The following is a 12,160-nucleotide window of genomic DNA, read 5'->3' as shown; positions in this document are numbered from 1 at the left end:
CTAGTAGATGAACTTGTGTGGATATGTATACCGACTCAATACATGAATAAAACGATATGCTTTATTCGTATACCCTATCGCCCTTTGAAAGGTATAGATTTTCACAAAGCATTCACGGACATTCAGACAGATGCGGGCAGGCACACAAGTGCAAACTTGTTTTTCAGAGTCTAAATATATCATGCATACGCTACATGTAACAAAAGCTTAATAAAGAAGCATCTATCACATACGCAAGCATCACAATCATTAACATCCTACGCGACCGTATAAAGCAACTAAATGTGAGATACGTTAGTATACGCTATATCGTAGTCGCTGTAACGTGAGAAATACGACTCAAACATATCGATAATATAAATGTCGATAATATAAATGAATATTATCGAGATTTAATCGGATTTATTTAATTTTTCGAATGGCGGTAACGACGCGACGGCGCGCGATATGTATCGGGAGTTGCTTGCCGTCGGCAGGAAAAAGCCATAAAGAACATAAAAACGAAAAAACGTAGCAACCGCTTTATTGAATTACGAATTTGTGTACAACTACTCAAAAATGGCACAAAAGTTTGCAAAGTTGGTCTAAAATTTTACGTGTAACGAATCTCTACGAATTTTACAGAATTATTACAAAATGTTTTGTTATTATTATTATATTCGGTAATAATAATCAAATATTTTAAAAAGAACTATTGCTAAACGCATCTCATTAGTTTACCAAGGATTTTTCTTTCAGTGTGGGACCGGTCCAGGATAACGCACTTTTTCTTGTTACGCAAAAAAATGGAACTCGATTTTTTAATTCCTTCGAAAGAGGAACGTATGCACGCATTCTGCTCTTACAGAAAAGATAGAATGAATTCAAGAATCGAGCCGCTCTGGTCGAGTGTCGAACGCACACGTATGTACACTCTACCGGCAGGAATGCCTGAACATAATACATATACATATACATGTACATATATGTCATATACATATCAAAATGTCCAGGCATTCCTGCCGGTCAGTGTACACGCGGGCTCCTTCCTTGTTTTGCGCTAAACCTTCCACGTGCTGTAGCGAGACCTAGCATTGCCTAGCATCACTGCTGCCGCGTGGTCAGCTCATCGTTGGTGAGATAAAGCCAGATCGATTAATTGTCGGTCCTTGTCTGACTCTTATCTATTCATCTTACCTGACTTTTATCTTGACTATTTTTAATCTGACAATGAGTAGTTCGGACATGAATCATAGAACGGACACGAACCATTTTTCAATGAACAATGTTTATACCATTATAGGATCATGTACCATTATAGGGTCATGTGCCATTAGAGTCATATATGGATCTTAAGTTATTTTCAAGAACACTTGACTATAATTGGTCACTTTTGCTTACTGTATAAGTCTTACCCAGATAATCAAATATTAGCACGATGGCCATATAATGCACGCACTCGTGCAATGGCATGCTGTCATGTGATGTCCAGATACTGCCGCACCTGACGAGCACAGTGACGGCACATTACGCTTAACGGGCAATGCAGGTAGCATGCTAGCATGTTGCAGGTCAAAATTTTCGGCATCGTGCATAAGATAACAAACAATACTTATCGTGATAGCACCGTGCTAGCACTGTCTGTTTATCGATATAACAGTGACACAGAGACAGCATAGTTTTTGCATGACATGCTGAGCACAGCGTGCGCTGTCGTGCTAGCACGCTTGCAGTTCGAGGTACTGCTTAAGTTTTTCTATGTACCAGAGCACTTATTGAGCGTACATACACGCTTTCAGGTTTCTCTCTGCTGCTTTATCATTCAAGCTTACTACTTCTCTCACTTTGGTCGTTATATTTACTATATATTTCAATAGTTTACTGAGATGGCATTAGCATGCAATGGATCTTTTATTTAAATGCAAAATGCACTTTTATTATGGATTTCCCTGTACGTTAATATAAGTCCAAGTTTATGTACGGATCTAAATATATAATTGGCGCTTAATGTAACGTGGCGTGTTACGAATGTTCTTGTGCGAATTACCATAAAGGCTATGTTGCACTGCGGATTGCGATTGGAATTACGATTGATAGATTTGCAGATTGACCAGTCAGCCAGTAACCTTTTGCTTTGATTGGTCAATTCGCAACTGTCAACTGATAACTCCAACCGCAATCAAATCCGCAAAATACGGTCTTAAGACCGGCCGTCTTGAAAATTGCTTTGCAACGTACTGTTACAAAATTCATGAATTTGATTGGTTGATTCTATTAATTTTGACCGTAACCAAGAGTATACACCAATCAAATTCACGAATTTTACAACAGTTGCAAAGCAGTTTTCTCTGCTGGACTCAGCCAATTGGATCTGTTTTCTATTGCTGAACTAGTGTACACTCTCTGTACTTAAAGTAAAATAGGTATACCGAAAGTACATTCGTAATTCGCCAATAATATAATAAACAATTAGACTTTCATTTCATCCGATTACAATTTGCAAATAATCATCGTGCATGATGAAATAATTAGTACAAATGATAGTACAAATGACTGTTTAGACGACGCCAATATAACACAAGAATTTAACGCTTAAATTTATGTATAATAATAATAATAAACGCTTAACTTTAACGCTAGAAATTTAAAATCAGTTTCAATAATTCTAAAACTGTCATGGTGGATAGAAAAGCGTCGAGCTGATTTGAGATAACTGGAATAACCTCTTTTATAATCGAGTCATCGCTAATTAACTCAGGTGCCATATCGGAAATCACGGCACTTATTACCGCGGACAATTCATCGTTGTCATAGAGGCCCGTCACATGCAACTGCAAATAATAAAAAGAATTAGCAATTGGAACAAGAGAAAAAAAGATACAAGGATTAGAATTGATAATTGGGAGTAAAATATTAAAAATAAAAGATAGAAATAATCGAATAACGAAAAAATTGCTTGAAAATTAAAAATGATGTTTTGAATAATGATTTCTATCTGGTTGCATATAAAACTTCAAATTCTAAAGATGTCGATTTTTTTTAACGCTTTTGCAAAATAAATATTCTTTTTGATAAGCTAGCGTGAATATTACATATATAAAGCGATACAATTTTTTTACGAAGATATAATTTAATTTCTGCTAAACATTTTCAAATTGTTATTACAATAAATTTCTGAGAACCGGAAACAAGAAATTTGTACAAAAAAAGAGAAATATTTCCTAATTATATAAATTATTACTTTATAAATTAAACTAATTATTTAATGTATTTTAAATAATTTATCGATAAATTTTCAAAAATATATGGTAAATATATATAAAATATATATATATTTGAGTTTTCTTAGTTGCATATATTTTTTTCTCAGCAAGTTTTTGAGAACCTGTGATATATACATATAAAATTGAAATTTTATTATACGCAACGACATGACAGTTAATTGTGAAGATTGCAAGAAGAAAGAAAATAGAAAGCAAGAACAAAGAAAGAAAGAAAAAGAAAGTTTTGATGAGATTTTTTAAATCTATTTACTTACATCTAGTGAATTTAAAGAAAGCTTCAATTTCATGTTTTTTACTTTCAAGTGTCCGGTTAGCCCGCCATCCATTATGAAATTAATTTCCGTGTCAAAAGTGAATTTTTGCGCGGTCATTCTGAAAATTGAACACGTAGTATATCATTAACTTTAACAATTTACGATCTGTATGTTTACTTTAAATTAAGATGGATTGAAAGTTTTTTTATTACTATAATGAAAACAGACATAAAATTATTAGAAAGAAACATTTGAAATAAGTTGAAAACATCTTACGAAGAACTTGTGATTTTAAAATCTTGAAATTAAAATTGCCGAAATTATATTGGTTTCGATTCTCGATCGGTCAAGAATGACTACTCACTTTATATCACCCTTGCCGTAAATTTCGAAGACATCAACTTTACCGTTCATAGAATAATTAGTACTCGCGGCTATCGGCAGTGGCCACGAAAGATGAAGTTCCAAGACAAATTCTTTGGACAACGTGTAGTCAGCATTAATAATATCATATTCGGACAAACCGATTACGTTGGCCTCCGTCAAGAGCGCATCCAATCTGAGAATATACAAAAAACGTAAAGAAAAATTTATAAAACATTTAATCCCGCGATACACACACATTTTTTTTCCGTTTAAGTAACACGCATTATTAGCTGAGACTATATTAGAAAAAAATATTGATTAGACAACGCTTGCAATTTTACTGTCATTTAATTTAAAAAATTAGAACGGCACTCACTTTATTTTTTCCTCATTTAATCTGATATCTAACCGGTCCGCATTAAACGGATCAAGAATCGGAATTCCGAGTGTCTCGTTTCCAGTCTTTAATATAGTTTTAAACTTTTTAAGAAAATCTTCTAACATCTTATTCCCAAATTTGCTTGCAACTGAAAGTAAAAATTTGCACGGTGTAGCTTACAAACTAATGCTAAACAAATGCAAGTGTCTTGAACGTTATCTAATAATATGTCTGACGAAATATTATCACATTAAAAGAAAAAATATAACAAAGGTAAAAAATGCGTAAATAAAGGTAAAAAAAGATTTATAAAGTTATGAAAATTAATAATATTAAAGAATAAATTGAACCGAGATAATAATTTAATAACACGATAAATATATTGTTCAAAAATACGCTAAAGTACGATCTTCTTATCAAAAATATTTCTAAAATAAAATATTTTTGAAAAAGAATACCTAAATCTAAAAACAAATAACTTAATAACAGATTGTTCAAAAAATAGACAGTACAAAGATAAATATGAAATAACTGTAAAGACGATTAACTCTTCTAAAAATATATAGCTTAACCATTCAGCCCTGCTTTAAATCCTTGTAATCTGATTAACATTTTTAGACCGCAATTAACATTTAAGGGTACAAAGAGTTGCTTTTTCCGAAAATCTAGTCGGTGATGAGGTGAGATACTTAAAAAGAAAGATATAAAGGTTTGAAAGTGGAGGTTAGATAAAATGAATAAGTAACTCCTATCTTTTTACTGACAAATATTTAATTAATAAATGATTTTGCCTATTTTTTTAAAAAGAATAAATTAATATAATTATTATTTTTGAGTTATCTATAACAAAAATTCTACTCAAAAAAGTGGATAAAATTATTTATTAGTTGAATATTTGTCAGTGAAAAAGCAGTGGTCACTTACCTGTTTTATGTTTACTTTCAACTTTTATATTTTTCTTTTTAGAAATTCCACACTATTGCTGACTAGATTTTTAAATATCAATTGCAGTCTAAATCCGAACTACAAGGATTTAAAACAGGAAAGCGCGTTGGGGCCTCCTAGGACTTATTAATGGGTTAATGCATCTCTAGAGAAATATAGGAGAAATACCAGGAAACAAAAGAGAAAATATAGATATCTACTTACGGTTTGTCTTTGCTGCCCAAACATTGCAACAGAGCAAGATGAGTCCGAACGTTATCAGATTCATTTTTCTGTGTGAAGTAGAAAAGACGCTTTATTAAGTTACCTCGAACACGGTCACAGTCTTAAAGCTAACGAATTCGTCGCCGTTGTTATCATTGATTATTATCGTGAAAGAACATCGCGATTATCGAAAATGTTTTCGCAAATTATCGCGACGCGCATATAACACAGAAGCAGAAGTCAAAACGTACGTTCGAACGAAATATCCATAAATTTAATCAACACGTCATGACGTCACTCGTTTAGTACTTGAACTTAGAATTGTATATTTTGTATTATCTGTGAATACAAAATGTTTTCCAAGGCCTAAAATGATCATATACTGTTTACGTACGGCTCGTTGTAAGTTGATTTACGTCAGTAAAGTTTCTGACAACCGTTTGACTTAGCGTTTGATTAAACAGCACGAATGAAACTGCGAGCTAAAGAAAAATGTAGACGTATTTATAGGCACGTTTCGCCGATATCGAATCGTTAAATCGAACACCAAGATCTCTCACTGATTATTACGTATATCACAATAACGATTCGATCTTTGAGCATCTAAGGAATTTAATTTTGTAGAATGCTCGAAATCATTTGACGTTATGTTTTCTTCGTTTTTCTTTTGTCGAAAAATTCCATTGAGTTTCGTTGCAATCACTAAAGCAGTTACTTACGGCAATTTCTGTATTGCGTTATGTATCCAGGAAGCGCAATTAACTATAATTATGTCATTACAATTAATTTTATTTTGGAGCGCTGAGTTTCTTTTATACCGAGTCCTGTGAATCTTATCGAGACCAGAGATTAGACCAGCGATTAGATTATAAGCCAGCTTGTTACGCTGCAACTTGTGTAACGCAATCAAGTAACGTACGTATATAAAAATAATGCACAGTCTTACTACTGGTCAGACATTTAAAAGCTGATAGGAATATTTTTTTTACATTATAATAAATAAATAAAGGAATATTGCAGATAAACAATATTATAGAGAACATTACGTGTATTATCCGTAAAATTATTTAACTGCAAGATGACAATAGAAATCCGAACGGTATGGTTAATACATATAATAATAATTATTTTAATGTGTTGTTCCGATAATTTAATTTTAGATTACGTGATAAAATGAAAGAGATGTCATTGATAATATAACGCTACAAGAAAGCGATTAGATTAATCGAATCTTGGATTTTTTCCCTTTCTCAATCGTTGTACTTCATTACATTATCTTATCTTCTGTGTGTGTGTGTGTGTGTGTGTTTGTGTGTGTGTGTGTTGTGTGTGTGTGTGTGTGTGTGTGTGTGTGTGTGTGTGTGTGTGTGTATGTGTGTGTGTGGATAAAACAGATCAACGGGCGATCACGCAAACGTATTGTACTTTCAAAGTTTGTTTATTAACATAAACAGAACGCAAAAAATACGTCTGCACACTCATTTTTCAAGAATAACTTTATATAAAAAACGATATATACAGGGAATATCTTTTTCTCTTTCTCTCTTTCGTACTTTACTATACACATTGGGAAATTCCATACAATATATTCTATTTTTAATATTAGTATACAAAAATAACATAAAGAATAAAACGGAAATTTTATAAAAGAAGTAGTCTTATCACGCTTGTGATTTTAGTATTAATTTTATTGCCAAATTGCAGAAAAATTCTATGATATGCTCCATTTTTAACCCTTAAATGCCACCCGGGGTCCAGCGGACCCCAGACCCTTTACAATGATATATTTTCAAATGTTTCCCCCAAAAATGGAGCTCATGCTCCCATTGATGATAGTTGAGTGATTGACCTACCCGGTTGTACACTTAGCAGTACTCAGTTTACTTAATTTTTTATACTATGTTGAAATTAAAATTTTAACAATATAAGCATTTTATTCTCTTTTCTAAGCCTTGAACAACATTGAAAATAATTTTCATAACTAAATATCAAAAAATCAATGAGTAAGGAGACATTTTTCATGCTGGGGTCTTTTAGACCCCATGTGTCATTTACGAGATTCTTAAGAGGTGTGGCATTTAAGGGTTAATATTAGTACAAAAATAACATAAAGAATAAAACGGGAATCTTATAAAAGAAGTAGTCTTTTCACGCTTCTTATTATTTTAGTATTAATTTTATTGTCAAATTACAGAAATATGTAATTTTAGTGCAAAGCAAGTTTTGTTAAGGACCTTTATCCTCAGCGAGTTATTAACAAACGTTGTTTAAGTGCTTTATCATGAATTTGTATCGTTTAATCGACCTGGATCTCAATTGTGTAAATGTTGATCAAACGATAGCGTGGCATCGACATAAAAATATGACAAAAAGATATTACAGACCTAGTATTTTCAATAGGTCCTTCAACGTTACAGTGGACAGATATTTGTTGCCTTCTTCCGTGATGACGCGATTAATGGTGTCTACAATCACTTTTTGGTTCGTGTCAATCAGTTTAGGTACCGCATCGGAGATCGTCTTGCTCACTACTTCGGATATTTCATTATCGTCGTACAGGCCCGTCGCATGAAACTACAAGCGATAGAAAAGAAAAATGTATTGGAAATTAGAAACAGTAAAAATAATCAGTAACCGAAAATTCATTTAGTATTATATTCCGTATAATCAAACAAATCGAAGAATGAAAGACATTATCTGAAAAATGAAAATGACTTGAATCTAGCGTCTGCTGAGTCCTTACAAAATGTCGAATTCCAATAATTTCGACTGTATACTTGTAATTTTTCAAATTAAAATAAATTTATCAAAAAGGAGAAAATTAAATGTGGAGAAAATTAAATTAATTTTTACGGAAGCGCCAAGCTAACCGACTTTTTATAGTCAATTCATTTTTTTTCTGACTAAATTTAATTTTTTATTATCAACATTATTATTTTAACATATATAATATCTAATATGTATACATACTAATCAGGAAGTTTCTAAGAGCTCAATAATAATTTTTTTTAGTTAAATGTAGATTTTTCAAGTCTTTTCCATAATAGCTGTTTGTAAAAGATCGATATCTTTGCAGCCAGCAGTGTGACTGGGTCGCCTTTTTATATATGCAAATTGAAGGGTAAGAAACGAGGCAGTTAACTCAATATCATACAAAAAAAACGTGGCAATCTCATATAATAATTTATTTAATTAAAAAAATGTATACATTATTATTAACCTTTATATATATATATATATTTTTTCCTAGAGTGAAATTTTCATGATTTAAGAAGAAAACTTTGCGACCCATTAAAATTTAATTATTGCGAAATTATTCTTTTATGATTTTGTAAAATTATATATGTGTGACGTTGTTGAAAAAACTTATAATATATAAAAAATACAATATAAAACTTGTGATATGAACTCTAGAGAAAATGACCACATTAACATGAGATTAACAGACATTAGTAGGTACAATAAAATTTAATATTTGAAATGCGGAGTTGAAAAATGATTTCATTTTTTATCTTTTTCGCTTTTAATTTTCTGTATAATTATTTTCCTTGTTTAATTAAAATGAAGTTTTGAGAGATATATGAAAACTATCAAAAGATTAAATTATGTATATATGTATATATATATTTTTTTTTCAGAAATTATTTAAAGATTGGTAACGTAAAGTTATTTATTTTATATTCAATATTATCTTTGCAACGGTCCAATCGCGAATTCTGAGGATAATGATCGCAAAAAGACGAAAACAATTGACAAAATTGTAACTTAATTACTTACGTCTAACGCTCTCAAGGAAACCTTTGTTGATATTGATTCAATTTGGACATATTTGCCTTTTAATTTGAGGCCAATGTCAGTCAGGAATCTGAAGTCATGTGCGGCTGCTCTGAAAATTAAATATATATGTAGTACATTATTATGTATCTTTAGCTTTCACCTTAATTTTAACTTTCTTTAGCTTTAAATATTCTCTGTGATCTCAAATTATTTTATAAAATTATTGATAGAAATGTATCCTATTGTGTGTATAATTTTTAAGAGTTTAATTATAGAGAAGTAGTGTATTTGACAATAAAATAATTAATTATCTTAAATTCTAAATAAGCGCCGCCAAAGAGATAATCCGATCTCCTTTCTTGATTTTCTACATTTTAAAAAGATTCGTTGAAATATAGATAAATTTATCGTTTAATTTGATAATGAAATGATAAATATCTTAAATCCAGAAAAAGTCGCGTCTAACAAATTCCCGTCAAAGCAATCTCAATTAAGTTATGCGTTTGCTAGGGGCGAGCCTGATCACCGTAAGAAACTTGAACGAGATCGGCGTGATTGCGTGTTTCGCGGAGCATATAAATTCAGTCACGATTTAATAACGCGCTTTGTCGCAGTTGGCGTCGCCTGATAAAGTCGCGAAAGCGCTGAGTGAAAAACGGCTAACTTATTGTCAGTCAACCCAGCTCTCGTTTTTTCACGTGCATATTTCAAGCATTGTAGTTAAATATAAATGAAGCAAAATGAAAAACGAACGTTTTTCACGAAGAAAGATCAGCGAACTTTCTCACTGTGATATAATTAATATAATTATGGTAATAATTAATATTTTGCATTTTTTAATTACTATATATACGGTAAAGATAACAATGCATTATTATAATAAGATAGTTATAATAATTACTATAAAATTATAATAATAATTGAAATTAATAAATCTCAGTAAAGTTTAGATTTAATTTCGTAGGTTTTTTTATTGACTACTAAATAAAATGCAAAAATTGGCGGCGAGATCTTTTTTCATTATATATAGATATTGGAAAATCGCGAACTCATCGAAGTTGTATGGATAATTAGATTCTCTCGGAAGAAACAAATACTTACTCTATCCCTCCAGTTCCATAAATGTCGAAGTCGAAGACGTTGGCTTTCGCGGAGTAATTAGTATTCAGGACTACCAACGGCCAGGTGAGATCTACGTGGACTTTCAAACCAAACAATTTGAAGTCAGCGCTGTTGACTTTATACGAGGACAAACCATCTATACGGACGTTTGTGAAAACTCCATCAACGCTGAGAGTATGACGGAAAAATAAAAAAAACTGCGTCATTAAACAAACTTCGTGTTTTCTAACAACGTGTCGTTTATAATATGTTGATTGTCATGTATACACAATACACATTAAATTAAGATATACCGCCTGGTCTAACTGGTCATTTTTAAAACACACCTTTCTTTAGGTGCATAATGTGCTGTATCGATAATACACAGCAACAGCTTGGAAGACAAAATAAAGTAAAAGATAATTAAAAGTTTATAATCGTGATATATTTTGTTGTTCTAGGGGCATATTGATTTAACGCATTAGCCGTCAACGTGTTACTTCAAAAACCAAGCTGTGACACGCACTATCCTATTCCTGGTTCATTAATGTTGAGGGGCAGCCTATCCGTAATGAACGGATCAAGAGCCGGAATTCCGAGATTGCTATCTCCATCTCGTACTACGGATTTAAATTTTTCGAGGGCATCTGCTAACTTTGATTTAAACGCGTAGACCTCTCCAACTAGAACAAAAAATTTACGTCATATATAATCAGTGCTAAATATATGTAAGGATTTTGAACAATATTGATAATATTTAATATTAATGTTAATAATATTCAATAACGATGTTAATATTCCTGATGTGTATCATAAAAAGAACTCGTAAAATTTAAAAAAATACGCAAAAGAGAGATCTGTATAGAATCGCGGAAATTGATATTGATGAGAGACATTTTTGTGCACAGGCCGTGCACAAAAATAAACCATTCATAAATAGATTTATTCAAATATTTAACATCTAAGATCTCTCTAACAAAAATTACTTCCCGAAAGAGGTATCGTCCAAAACAGACATCTGAAAAATAGAATGTTCCAAAATAGATGGCTTAAAAGTGGATTGTTCAAAAATAGACAAGAGATAAGTGTAATATATATCTGTGAGAACGACATATTTCTGGAGAAATACTATTCGATATACTTCTAAAGAAAAATTAGAGAGGAAGAAATACAGGTATCTACTTACAATTATCGTCTATCTCAGTCGCCCAGGCATGGCAACAGATCAAGATAAGCCCGAACGCAACGAGGTTCATTTTTCTGCACAAAGTGGAAAACACAGTCGATTTAGTTGCTTCCGAAGACGAAGGAGGGTCAGGATATTTTCCTTAAAGCCAACGAATTTGCCACTGTCCCATACAGTGAACGTTTTCGCGAATTAACGACGAGGAAACGCACCTGGATATTCTCGGCGGAGAGAGAGAGATTCTGGTAAATTCAGGCGATATCGAGCGAATCGGCAAGTCGACGCCACCGATTACTTGTACCTCGGTATTGTACGTTTGACATTATTTATAGACACCTGCGTTCGGTAGGAAACACGTCAGTGATAATTACGCACGAATCGTTTATAAGTCAAGTCGTTTGTAAGTGTCACGCAATTGTCCTTGCGCTTGCACGAGTCGCAAGTTGCGCGATAAGAGTCGCGCGAGTTGTAATTGAGAAAATTGCGCTACCTCAACCTTATACAGGTCGACAGTATCGGATCCGAGGGATCTCTTATTAAATACGATATCGCGCGACAATTCGATTATTAGCTAATCGACGTGGAAAGTTGGATTTTGCAGGTCAAACGAAACGCCGCATGTATTTTCCTTCCGTTTTCTTTCTGCTTTCTTGTTTTTTCCGTTATCTCACATCTGACAGTCTCG

At 32.4% G+C, this 12,160-nt stretch overlaps 2 protein-coding genes across 4 annotated transcripts; both read right to left on the bottom strand.

Moving 5' to 3' along the window:
- Positions 1 to 1,871: 1,871 nt before the first annotated feature.
- On the bottom strand, positions 1,872 to 6,745 carry LOC139821692 (uncharacterized). 3 transcript variants are annotated; one of them, XM_071792933.1, is made up of 6 exons: positions 6,131 to 6,745; positions 5,412 to 5,479; positions 4,260 to 4,410; positions 3,882 to 4,076; positions 3,518 to 3,635; positions 1,872 to 2,810 (listed from the first exon to the last, which is right to left on the bottom strand). In XM_071792933.1, the coding sequence occupies exons 2-6, from the start codon at positions 5,473 to 5,475 to the stop codon at positions 2,616 to 2,618; spliced, it is 723 nt and encodes a 240-aa protein (XP_071649034.1). In that variant the 5' UTR covers positions 5,476 to 5,479; positions 6,131 to 6,745; the 3' UTR covers positions 1,872 to 2,615. The 3 variants fall into 3 exon arrangements, with proteins under 3 accessions (XP_071649034.1, XP_071649033.1, XP_071649035.1); XM_071792932.1 differs by lacking the exon at positions 6,131 to 6,745 and adding an exon at positions 5,806 to 6,115; XM_071792934.1 differs by lacking the exon at positions 6,131 to 6,745 and adding an exon at positions 5,663 to 5,799.
- An 820-nt stretch (positions 6,746 to 7,565) lies between these two features.
- Positions 7,566 to 11,843, bottom strand: LOC139821691 (uncharacterized). Its single transcript, XM_071792931.1, has 6 exons — positions 11,688 to 11,843; positions 11,476 to 11,549; positions 10,816 to 10,972; positions 10,290 to 10,478; positions 9,189 to 9,297; positions 7,566 to 7,985 (listed from the first exon to the last, which is right to left on the bottom strand). The coding sequence occupies exons 2-6, from the start codon at positions 11,543 to 11,545 to the stop codon at positions 7,788 to 7,790; spliced, it is 723 nt and encodes a 240-aa protein (XP_071649032.1). The 5' UTR covers positions 11,546 to 11,549; positions 11,688 to 11,843; the 3' UTR covers positions 7,566 to 7,787.
- Between the last annotated feature and the right edge of the window lie 317 nt (positions 11,844 to 12,160).

The sequence above is a fragment of the Temnothorax longispinosus genome, chromosome 11 (genome assembly GCF_030848805.1).
Source record: "Temnothorax longispinosus isolate EJ_2023e chromosome 11, Tlon_JGU_v1, whole genome shotgun sequence".
Classification (NCBI taxonomy): Eukaryota; Metazoa; Arthropoda; class Insecta; order Hymenoptera; family Formicidae; genus Temnothorax; species Temnothorax longispinosus.
This window is presented reverse-complemented; position numbering and strand designations above follow the sequence as displayed.

Bases quoted from the DNA above. Each gene is read 5' to 3' on its own strand.
- LOC139821692 (XM_071792933.1), bottom strand. From the start codon at position 5,475: ATGAATCTGATAACGTTCGGACTCATCTTGCTCTGTTGCAATGTTTGG. The intron at 3,636-3,881 runs GTGAGTAGTCAT...TTCAATTTTCAG, and splicing joins TACGGCAAGGGTGATATAAA to AATGACCGCGCAAAAATTCA. The intron at 2,811-3,517 runs GTAAGTAAATAG...TATTATTTGCAG, and splicing joins TTTCTTTAAATTCACTAGAT to TTGCATGTGACGGGCCTCTA.
- LOC139821691 (XM_071792931.1), bottom strand. From the start codon at position 11,545: ATGAACCTCGTTGCGTTCGGGCTTATCTTGATCTGTTGCCATGCCTGG. The intron at 10,973-11,475 runs GTAAGTAGATAC...TTTTTGTTCTAG, and splicing joins GACTGAGATAGACGATAATT to TTGGAGAGGTCTACGCGTTT. The intron at 10,479-10,815 runs GTGCGTGTCACA...TCATACTCTCAG, and splicing joins AATGAACCAGGAATAGGATA to CGTTGATGGAGTTTTCACAA.